The 11,846-nt window shown below is 43.3% G+C and overlaps 1 protein-coding gene across 1 annotated transcript; it reads right to left on the bottom strand.

Moving 5' to 3' along the window:
* Positions 1-4,084: 4,084 nt before the first annotated feature.
* LOC6033683 (serine/threonine-protein kinase greatwall) lies at positions 4,085-11,067 on the bottom strand. Its single transcript, XM_001844057.2, has 5 exons — positions 10,694-11,067; positions 9,638-10,630; positions 5,408-5,574; positions 5,249-5,350; positions 4,085-5,191 (listed from the first exon to the last, which is right to left on the bottom strand). The coding sequence occupies exons 1-5, from the start codon at positions 10,808-10,810 to the stop codon at positions 4,264-4,266; spliced, it is 2,307 nt and encodes a 768-aa protein (XP_001844109.1). The 5' UTR covers positions 10,811-11,067; the 3' UTR covers positions 4,085-4,263.
* Between the last annotated feature and the right edge of the window lie 779 nt (positions 11,068-11,846).

Genomic DNA, 11,846 nt, shown 5'->3' with positions numbered 1-11,846 from the left:
TCATCTGCAATTTGTAGCGATTGACAGGTGAAGCCACGCGGCTCGGCCACGAATGTTTAACTTTACAAACGGTGCATTACAGCACGCAACGTACGAGTTGACCAGGCACGTTCTTATCGTTCATTACTACCACCGGCCGCCGGCTGCTCGTAAAAGGTATCAATGCATATGAACGAGACTCTCGAACTCGACGGGAAACAAGAGCATTAGAGTAGTGGGGGCGTGAGAAATGGAAGATCTAGTTTTATCACGCAGCATCCGACAAAGTAAATCAGACAAAGATTTCCGGTTTATTGCAATATTTTTGTAAGAAACAAAGAATCGTAATGGTAATTTAAAGCTAAGTCAAACTAATAGCTCAATTATCAAAAGAGGACATTTCAATCAATAAACCATTTTCTTTTGAAAAACTATAAAATAAAATAAAAACATCACTCAAATCAATCGATAAATATCGACGTACCGCATAAAGCAAGTAAACTTTTAAAAGGTCAGTAGTCTTTCCAAATCACAACAGTGACATTGAAAACCCAAAACAACGCTTAGTGTATCATAAATCAGCGATGGCCTGTGCAACTAAACAATTTAACCTATGAAAGGCTCCAATTATAAATAACACTGTTATTTTGCTGCAGAGTTCAACACACCCCACCATTCACTGTCTAGTAGTGATCGCTCTTTATTCTTTCAGAAGTTACATTCAAAAAGGTCAGAGGTTGATTTAAGCACACACTTAAACTTTTTTTAAATCTGTTTCAATCTGATCGTACTGTCTTGACACACTCTGAAAATTTGAAACTGACCAAAGGGATTTCAGTCAGAATGCATTTGACACACGTACATGCTCGACTACTGTTAACATTTTTAATTAAAACTCGTAACTTTGACAACCAAATTTAACCAAACTTCGGAACAATGCACAGAAAGGTTAGCAAAAAAACGTGTGTTGTTTTTCTCGGAACGTCAAAAAACGTCAAACAACGTCGAAGTCTGAGCTTTAATTATTTTTACTAAAATTAACCAATTTCTTTCAAAAACTGATAGCTATGCTGAAAAATGGACAGGTACTGCCGTTTATACGGAAAATATTTTTTTTAGAAAAAAAAATCCTCTCTTTCTAGCAATGCAAGAGCCACACAACGCTTATGTAAAATTTGCTTATTCTTCACTTTTTCGAAAAATTCTGATAACTCGAGAAGAATACATGTGTTTATACTTCAACATTTTGGTTTTTGTCTGTTCTACAACTTTGTGTATTTGGACTTTCTGGCTGTCGATCTTCTCGATATCAATATTGCTCCAGCTGTCAATAATTTTTTCAGTCCCTTCAAATAGATTGCTTTGATTTTTCGTTCTATAATTTGACAACTCGACGGTCCCTTCAATATCGACAACGAGAGAGTTCACTGCAATAAATTTCCTATAAAATTACATGTATCTCGATGTTTTGATAGTTGAGTGATGGGAGTGCCCAGTGATTTTATAACTATTTTTATTTTTTCGCAATACGTAATTTTCAGTCTAAGAACGGGCCTTGACCGATCTTATGCACCAGGTTCCCGATGAACACGCACTGCCCTTACGCCTACATCTCACCCTAGCTCTGAGTCAGTACGAGCAACACGCTAGAACACGCTTTGAGTGTTCGTGCCAGGCATTCGCACCTGTTCCGGTTACGCATTTGAACTCGTTCCGGAGGTGTACTTTGCGTAGGTTTTGATGGAAGTATAAGCGACTAACCATTTATAGTGTGCCAATTAATATTTATCTAAGCGAAAAGTGTATTATTTATAGTTTGAATTCAAAATCTAACTTTTATTTACTGTGTATTGTTTTCTCCTAAGTATTTCCTAGTGTTGGATCATGTTTATCTGTTGCAATTTCTTCTGTCGCGGTGTGTTGTTACAATTTTTTGGTCCTAAGCATTTTATAAAATAATATCAAAAGTACAATAGTAAAATTTGTGTTAATTCTTTAATTATTCCATAAATTGAGTAAGGGCTCGTACCTCACTTGTTTGAAGAAAAGGGTGAAAATTGAATCAATAGTAAAAGAAAGATAATCATTAATTAAGTAGATAAATAAATAAATAATAGTTAATACATAGAGGTAACAAACCAGCTTAGATTGTATTTAGGGCAATTTATAGGGCAGATGAAAAATTATTCAAATATATAAATAAAGAAGAGGCACATGATAAACAAAATATACGTCGCTGCCAAATTAAGGGAAAACAGACAGTTTGTTACAGTAGCATCAATTGGTAAAATAGAGTGGAAATAGTTCTATGATGTTTCAGGTACATCCACAGCAGTTGACTCAACATACTGTGAATCAAAACAATACCGTCTACAATCACAAATTACTTCCCTTTTTTTTAGCCGTCTCGCCTCTGACCCGCGGTGGTCAAAGGTTTACGAGCCGTTTCCACAGGTCACCAGCTAGGTTACACTTTGTCATCATGATGACTAAACCAAGCCAACATGGAGGTTAGAAAATAGGACACTTGCAAGGAACCAAAGCTGTGCTGTTCTGATCAAGATAATTAGAATGATCTAGCAGAACTACGGATGTAGTTAGTTGCGCTCCTTCCAGGATGTTCCTTACCTGGATGTCAACCGAAGAGCACGCAACAAGGTCAGTGCCATTGCATGCTGTTTTTATTTTTTAAAGATAAATATGTTTTTTCGAAATTTGGGTATGTTTTACATCGGGCGTCCAATTTTCCACAACAAGTTTCAATTTGCAATATAATTTTTCAGTTTCTAAAATTTAATATCTCTTTAAAAAAATGATAAAAAAACGTACTATTACAGTCCAGCCTCGATTATCCGAAGGCCTCGGAAAAATACACTTCGGATAATCGACTCACAATAAAACATTACTTTTTCTTAGTCTTATTTTTTACTGTCGAGTATAACACCTAAACTACTCCAAAATGATTTAGAATTTTTAAGCCCAAGATGGTGGCAAAAATGTCGGTAATAACACATCGATTTTTTTTATTTTAAATTAAATGGCAATCAAAATAATTTTATAGTAACGGGGTCGCAGAACTCGATTTTTTGTCATGATTAAACGAAGTCCTATCCAGGTTTTTAAGCGAAGATGGCGTTCGAATTGTAAACGTCCGAAATGTCAAAATCGCTCAGTAGCACCAACATTAGAAAAAAATGTGGCTGTCATGCCATGGCACACTTTTTTCGTAATGTTGATACCACTGCATGACTTTGACATTTCGGGCGTTCACGTCATCTTCGCTTAAAAATCTGGATACAAACCTTTGGATAATCGAACTTCGGATAATCGAGGCATCGGAAAATCGAGCTTGGATCGTATTAGCATACCCAGACAGAACTGTTCAGTGGAATTGAATCATTGAATTATACCGGATTTTGTTGTAACAATAATTTTGGTTGTACACTCAACCCACCGGGGGTTGGTCACTTTTTCCTTTGACACGTTTTTAGTTTGTAGCACGTTATTATTATTAGTTTTATTAAAGACACTTTACCATTGCAATGGCATTCGTGTTGGTTGGTCGAAGTCAAACTAAAAAGTGACGAACTGTCACTTTTTACTCGGCCCTTACGCTCACTGTCAAAACAAACGTTTGATAGTGTGTGTGAACTCCGTGTAAAAGGGGTGTCAAACTAAAAAGTGACCCCGTTCGTTTGACAACAGTTGGTGTCAAACCATCGGTGTATGAGTGTAAAACATTGTTGGGTGATTTTTTTTTTTTGAATAATTATAATTATTATTTTTTTTCGAATAATTATAATTTGAACATTCTTGAAATTTCCTCGTGCAAATCGTAACAGCGTAATTTTAAGCTTCCTTCATGCCCTAGAAACATTTTCAATATTTACTTACCACACACCGCACTAACTTTCATCTGCTGGACTATACTCATCCAAGTTAAAACAAACGCCCTATCAAGATCAACCTATTTCCAACTTCTACTGGAAACCTGAAAAGAAAACAAATGCGATAACGATCTGCTCCACTCGACATCAACTGCATATGTGCTGCATCCTTGGGGAAAGTGCGTCTGATTGCCAAGCAAGTGGAAAAAAAACTGTCGTTTCAGTTTTGAACAAGCATTTATTTATCACAAAAATAACCTACATTTAGAGCTATAACAGTACCGGCGAAAAGTCGCAGCTTAAAAAATACAAATAATAATAAAATCGGTGTCATTCGACAAACACTAGGCGCTAAAATCGTTCTAAAATACACATCGTCACAAGCATTTTGTTCTGTTCAATAGGACTCCATATCAAAGTTGGACAACTTAAGGTGTTGCATCACGTTTCGCGCCTCAAAGTAGCCGGTGTCCTGCGGGTCGTCCGGATTCGGGATGAACGGGGGCGGGGCCGACTCGAGGGCGGTCCAGTCGATCGACTCGAAGAAGGCCATCTGCATCATCTGCTCGGCTTGGGGTCGTTTCGCGGGGTCCATTTCGAGGATCGACTCGACGGCTTCGACCGCTCCGGGCGAGAGAGATTCGTCGTCCTGGGGCCACTCGATGTTCCGGCTGAGGATGTTCTCAAACACCTTCTGGGGTGTTTCGTCATTGAACGGCGGAATGCCGGTCATGAACTCGTACAGACAGACACCGAGCGCCCACCAGTCAACGGCCGGACCGTGACCCTGCTGGAGCAGGAGTTCCGGCGCGAGGTAATCGGGCGTGCCGAGAATTCGTTCGTCCGACCCGGCCGGAGCTCGTCGAACCGATTTCGGCGTGCGGAATGGGGTTTTGACTGTTTTGGGAGTATTTTCCACGTTCGTCACGGTTTTCCCCGTGCAGATCGGCGACATGACCGACTCGTCGGCAATCTTGATGAACGCTTGCGACTTTCGTGGCTGCTCGATCGACGATGGCAGCGCAAAGCGCGTACTCTTGAGCTTGCCCAGCTGGCCACCCTCGCGGCGAATCTTCTGCGAAGACACTGGCGTTGAGAACATGACCGTGCCCAGGTTCTCATTGACGGGCATCTCATCGTCCGACAGGGAACGCACCTTTAGCACACCCTTGATCGGCGAGGTCGCTTTCCGCTTCTTCGGCGTACTGCTGCCAATGTCCATCACGTCGATTTCCTGCGTCAACCCGGTGCTGGTCGCACTCCCGTCCGGATCCGAGGCCAGCGAGTCTACGCGACTGACCAGGTGACGCTTTCGCTTGATACCTCTTTAAAAAAACGCAAAATTCGTAAAAGTACACAAACAAATTGATCAAGAACCTCACCTAAAGTACTCCGGTCGTTTGAAGCAGCGTGATCCGTTCTTAATCGGCGAGTGATAGTCAAGTCTCGAGTGGTTCGATTCGTTGATGTTGCTCATACTATAGCTGTAACATTGAAACCCATTATACATTTTCTTTAAAACCTAACATTAGTCAAATTACCTTCGCGAAAAGTCCGAACACGAGTAGTCGTCCTGGCGGTTGCTGCTGTGCGAGCACTCGGCCTTCTCGATCGCGGACAGTTCTGCCGGAATGTGCGAGATGTCACTCTTGCGGCTCGAGACGCCCGAGTCGTTGCTGATGTGCGTTTTGGACTTTTGGCTCGGAATCTGCGGGATGAGAGAGGCGAGACGATTGTTAGTGATTTTTTTTATTCAGTTGAGTACTTCAATAGTTATGCTAAAAAACGATTTTGAATTACGTCCGGAAGATTGTAAAAACATGTTAATGTTAAGTTGTAAAAGGCTACGACAGCACCATTCATGAAATTCAATTCAATTCGGTTTTATTGGTGAATAATCAAGATACAATGAGTTATTTTGAAGTGCATAACAGAGTTTTGGAGTTCCTTACAGCTGTGTGTTGCATCATAATCCATTTAGGAACAATTATTTCTTTAATTAAGGCACTAGCAAGAGTAAGAAAAAACTATAAAAAAAAACTTACAGAAATTGCAAAGGAAAGGGGATAGAGGAAGAGAAAGCTTATATCTAGATCACAGGTAATTTATCCTTTGTAGATGTGTTTGATCATCAGTTCCCCAAGGGCCAGGAATTGTTCTGCCTTGTTCCGGCAGCTCCGAAACCGCGTCATCATCTCCCCCGCGAGAGCAAAGAACTCCGGCAGGGTGAAGAGATCTTCCCCGGTGACTTCTTGCTGGGCCGTACTGCCGCTACCGGCAGCGACGCATCCGCGGTAATTGCCGGTATGGTTACCTCCACAGTTCACGCACTTTACGCGCGGCTTGGTTTGTTCTGCCTTGTCCCCCAAGTCCGCCTTTCGTGGCAGTGCGCACGCCTCCGAGAGGTGTGACTCACCGCACTTAACGCAGCGGGGCCGGAGGTTGCAGTTCCGCGAGCCGTGGCCGAATTTCTGGCAACGGTGGCATTGCGCTACGTCCGTCGGGTTCTTGGTGTAAAACCGCCAGTTTACCCAAAAACCGTCCAACGTTTTAGTCCGCCGCAGGTCTTGGATCTTGACGGTGCCGCGGTCGAAGTACAACAGGTACAGTGTGTGTGTACCTGTTACCGTTGTCTTGCGCGAGAGCACTTTAATCTCCCGCGGCGTCCGAAAGGTGACCCTTCAGGTCGGAGATCGGACGGTCTTGATAACCCTGCAAGACGACCTTAACAGGGGGCTTCTCGGGGTTGAATGTGTCAATTCTTCAAACACCAGGTCGAAATTCTTTTTGGTCAGTGTGATCACTTGCACTGCCGACTTACCGATTTTCAGACAATATCCGAGGCCTTCCAGCAACTCGTCAACATCGTCCGCTAACGTGTCCAAAACAAAAATTGGAGGTGGTCTACGTTCCGCTGGAGAGTTGTTCTTTTTTGACGTCGGCACTTTTTCCGTGCACGACCATCATCGTCGTCGTCGTCGTCGGTAGTGCTGCTACCGTCAGAGTTGTTATTTTCTTCGTCGTCGCTCAGCATCTGGAACTCGTTCCTGATGGGGATGTTGGCGGATGTTGATGTGCCACTGGTCGTGGCACCGGAAGTACCGGAACGGGTTTGCACTGGTGATCTTGGGACATATCCGGGATGTAGTAACTTTTTGTCGATGCCTTCTGCGTTCACGCTCCCCTGTGCGATGGCGGTCGACACGGCGTTGGTTTGTTTACCTTTTTGCACACGGCCGGTAGACGAACTTCGCGGGTTTTTCGAGGCCGCACTCGAACTGCCACGGCCATGCTGGAGAAACAAACTCGCGGGTAACCACAATCAATTACGGCGAAAAAAATCGAAAAAACGATGGAGCACTGAGCACTAGCTGCATGCTCTCGTCCGTACACGTAGGGAGCTGACCATTCATGAAATATGTTTATCTCATTCTGAAATCTTATACTCAAACCCCGATGGTTTGAACGGGGTCACTTTTTAGTTGACACTACTTTTACACGGAGTTCACACACACTACCAAACGTTTGTTTTGATAGTGTGCGTGAGCGCCGTGTAAAAAGTGACAGTTCGTCACTTTTTAGTTGGACTTTGACAAACCTACGGGGTACAAACTAATTTTCAATGTCAATTTTAAAGTACAACGGTTAAAAACACGATTTAACACAATTTCTGATCACTTTTTTATTTTGGTGCAAAAAAATAAATTGACAAGACAACATCCTTTTGCTCAAGTGACCCCGGAAGTAACATTGATGTGCCTAGATGTGAAGCCGTCAAATTTGACACACTGCGTGCGATTTGTTAAATAAGATTGAAGCCATGCAAGTATGTTAGGATCGATTCCGAATTTATCGAGTTTGAAAAGAAGCATGAAAATGTACTCTATCAAGACTTAGGTAATGTCATTATAAAGTGTCTGTACAGATATTTTTTATCCATTTCATTTAAAATATAGTTAACAAACGAGAGAAGATTTGTTGCTTTTGAACGCCTTTTGACATATCCATGCTGTTTTTGTGTTATGTAGTTGCTTACTTGAGCAAACATTTTGTTGTTCACTAATGCATCAAAGAGCGTTGGAATGCATGAAATAAGAGCAATTCCACGGTAGTTTTTCACGTCTGATTTTTTACCGGAATTGAAAATTGGAACTAAATATGATTTCTCCTAGTGTTTCAAATCATAGATAATCAAATCAAACCACCCACCATTAACAACCCCCAGGTCTTTTGTGGTCTCTATTGCAAGTTTCTGCTCGAACCTAGGAGTCCAAAGGTTTGGGGAGAGCACCCAACCCTATTTTTACTCCAAGGAACCTTCCACTCCAGGGTTCGAACTAACGACCTTTGGAATGCGAGTCCAACCGGTTGTGGTTTGTTGTGTTGTTTGGACTTATGGCAGCACGGAGACGACTCCTACACTTGGAATGACTTAACGGCCTAACAACTTCAAAGGCCGGGATCGACGTTTTTACTTCCCCATTTGATGGAAGTTTGGAGCAGGTTGGAATCGAACTCATAATCTTCCGCTTACGAAGCGGACAGCTTAACCATTAGGCCAAACCTGCTACCTACCATCTAAGGGGAATCGGGATAAGAGGTCTGCCCGCAGAAATCTTCGCATACAACGGGAACAACTTGGTTTGCGTCCGCAATCGACTTCAAGAACTGTTTGAACTGTTTCGCAACAAGGATCACCCCGCACTCCATTTCGGAGAACTATGCGAGGCCGCGGTACGTTTGGCCAAAACCCATCTCCTGAAGGTTCTCGGCGACAATCCAGTATCCTACGAGGACATGGACACGTTGCTTATACAAGTGGACGCGTGCTTAAACTACAGGATGTCGGTCGATCCGAACGATCTAGAGCCGCTAAACGCAGGACACTTCTTGATCGGCTTATCTTTGAACGAACTTCCGGATATGGACATCACCAACGTGCCGATGAACCGCTAGAAACAATGGCAGACGACGCAGAGGAAGATGGATGACCGACGACTATCTGGCGTAGCTGCAGGGACGATCAAAGCGCTGGAAACCTCCGGTGCCGATCAAGGTCGGTCAACTCGTCGTGCTTCGGGCCGAAAACTAACCGCCTATCCGCTGGAAGATGGGCCGAATCGTCAAACCAGTAGCTGATGGAGTGGTGTGGATCGTCACCCTAAAGACCGCCACAAACTTCCTGACAAGACATGTGCAGAAGATTTGCATCTAACCGTTTCCTACCGTGCCAAACAAGAAATTTGAAACACGAACTTCCAGCTTTCATTGTAAACATTTCATTGTCTGTGACTTGAACAGCTTCCAACGACGATTGTCTTCTCTTGTTGCTGCTGGGTTGAGGGATTCCGTGTTTCCTCCAATAAAGGAAAATCATCCGCCCAGGATCTTGCCATGCATTCAGAACTATCAAGAACTGTTCTTTAAACTCTCACTGATTAGATCCGGAACCATTTTTAGCTTTTGGAACGAAAAAAATCAATGGCAAAAGCAGCAGCGAAAATTTTGACGTCTTTCTCTGATCGTAGACTACTTCGATCATCCAGAAATTTAGTTAGAAATTAGTTAGTCAGAAAATAGTTCGATAAATGTAAATTGTGTGTACGTGTGCTGTTTTGAACCTCATAAAATCCCCAAAAATCCCAACCAACAGACGAAGTCTTGAGGAAAAGCTACAGCAATTTAACCGCTTCCAAATTTGTAAGTTTTCTAAGTAATCGTGTAAAGTCAAACTTCACATTACCGTATTCCAAACCAACAAAACAACTCACCAGTAGAAAATCAAACGAGTTCTTCGAGTGCTGCTCTGCCTTTTCCCCACGTGCCTCTTTATTGTTACTGTCCGAATTTTCCTTATTGCTTCCAGCGACACTCACTACGACCTGCACCTGCCCATTGCCGACCGACTCGTAGCTTCCGGTGCTGCTGCTCCGTCCGCCGTCGACGCTGGAATTGCACGTATAATACGATGACGTCATATCGGCCGTCTTTTCCGCTGGAGGCGTCGTCGCGCGAACCTCCCGCAAACCCTCGATGACGCTGCCGTTCTGTTCCGCCGAAAAGAACGGACTCACGCCGGACATTTTGCTGTCGTTCTGTTTGGAGTTGGAGAACGAACAGTCGGAGTCGTTCTCCGAGGATTGGTGCAGCTGGTCGGTGGGTTGCTCGAGTTGGCGCTTTTCGTGCGAACCGAAGGACAGATGGGACGTGAGGGAGAGCAGCTGGCCGGGGGTTCGAGCGTTCAAGTTTGGGGAGCAGTTGATGAGGTCGGAAATCTCCAAATCGCGACGCATCTCGATCCGGCTAAGGCCAAAGTCGGTCAGCTTGACGTGGCCGGTGGCCGAGATCAGCATGTTGTCCGGTTTGATGTCACGGTGCACGATGCCGTGCTTGTGCAGATACTGCAGGGCCAGGCAGATCTCGGCCGTGTAGAACCGGGCGGCAGACTCCTCGAAGAAGCCGTACATGGCAAGCAGCGACTTGAGATCGCCCCCAACCATGTACTCCATCACGAGAAACACCGACGAAATGGTCTGCAGCGAGTAGTACAACGTCACACAGAACGGACTCCGGGACAGGGCCAACGCGTTCCGTTCCGTTATGACCTGCGAAATCATATTTTTGTTGATCATGTCCGACTTGCGCATCACCTTGATCGCAAACAGCTTGTCGTGGTCATTGTTCTTTTTGTAACCTAGAAAAACCTTCCCGAAGGCACCACGGCTGATGGGCTTCAAAATGCAAAAGTCCTTGATGGTCGGCAGCTGCAACGGAACATAACACGGTGAATAATCCGCACAACCTTTTTGGCACCAGCTCAAACTCACCTTGGGACTGTTGCCGGCCGGAGCGGTAAACTTCTTGATCGTCCCGAAGATTGAATCATTCTCCAGGCCGCAGGATTTCTTCTTCGGAGTCGTGTTGTGCGGTTCTTCCATGGCCATTATTTTGCTGCTGTCGGTGGAATCGATTCTAGCCGAATTTCGTGGACGTTTCACGCTTGCTTTACAAAACTTTGCCAAACATTGCGGAAAACAACACTCAACCACAATAAATCGACACTTTAAGCTCCCTAAACTAACCGTTTTATTCTGTTTATTCCAAGGAATCACACACGTTTTAAAGAGCCACGACGGTTGGCGTTTTTTTTCCCTGACACGGTTTGTCCTGAAGCTGCTTCTTCTTTGTTGTTTTGTTGTGACAGCAGCTGCACCGGGCGATTTAAACAACAAACGTCAAAATTAGATGTGACGATCGGGAGAGGAGAGCGAGTGGCGTGCGCGGATATGAAGCTTTCTCTGAGAACGAAAAGCTTTTCGACGCGAGTGACGCTTTTGTGACGCTTGGTCCAGGGATGGTAAATATCTTATGTATCTTCGTTTTGTTAATTTTACGAACGACTTTATTTGCAATTAATGATTTTATTTTAAAATATAATTTATTGTAGGTGTTGTATTGGATTTGAAAAAGATCTATCAATTCTAGATTCACTTTTCAAAACCACCTATCCCTCATGGGTTTCCTATTCAAATAGGACCTTTTGAAAATTTAATCTAGAATTAGTAGTATATCATATATGTACTGGTATTGAATGAAACTATGTTATAATCATTATTTAGTAATTATTATGCATTGTTTCTGTCATTAGGACATGGGGGTTTTCATCGTGAACATGGGCACGGATAACTTGTTATAATTTTATATCATACTGTTTATATAGTTAGTTGTGTACCAGCCAAGGATCAAACCTACACTTCCTCATTTGAGAGCAAGCGCGTAGCATCGAAGCTACACCGGCTGGACTTAATCTAGAATTGTAACCAAGATTGTAACCAGAGAGTAGGGAAATACTTTTTGTTGTAACAATTGAATGCTGTGTAGCTTTCTATGAAGATTGAAACACAGACCAACAGATGCCATTGAAAAACTTTATCAAAAATTTTATCAGTCGCCGGAATAAAAAGATAATCAATTAGCAAC

The sequence above is a fragment of the Culex quinquefasciatus genome, chromosome 1 (genome assembly GCF_015732765.1).
Source record: "Culex quinquefasciatus strain JHB chromosome 1, VPISU_Cqui_1.0_pri_paternal, whole genome shotgun sequence".
Lineage (NCBI taxonomy): Eukaryota > Metazoa > Arthropoda > Insecta > Diptera > Culicidae > Culex > Culex quinquefasciatus.
Note: the sequence above shows the minus strand (reverse complement) of the source record. Positions and strands in the feature narration are given on the sequence as shown.

What these genes read in the sequence shown, in the direction of transcription:
- LOC6033683 (XM_001844057.2), bottom strand. Translation starts at nt 10,810, where the DNA reads ATGGCCATGGAAGAACCGCACAACACGACTCCGAAGAAGAAATCCTGC. An exon ending in ACTCGTTTGATTTTCTACTG is followed by an intron (nt 5,575 to 9,637) that starts GTGAGTTGTTTT and finishes CTCATCCCGCAG; the next exon opens with ATTCCGAGCCAAAAGTCCAA. An exon ending in TGTTCGGACTTTTCGCGAAG is followed by an intron (nt 5,351 to 5,407) that starts GTAATTTGACTA and finishes TCAATGTTACAG; the next exon opens with CTATAGTATGAGCAACATCA.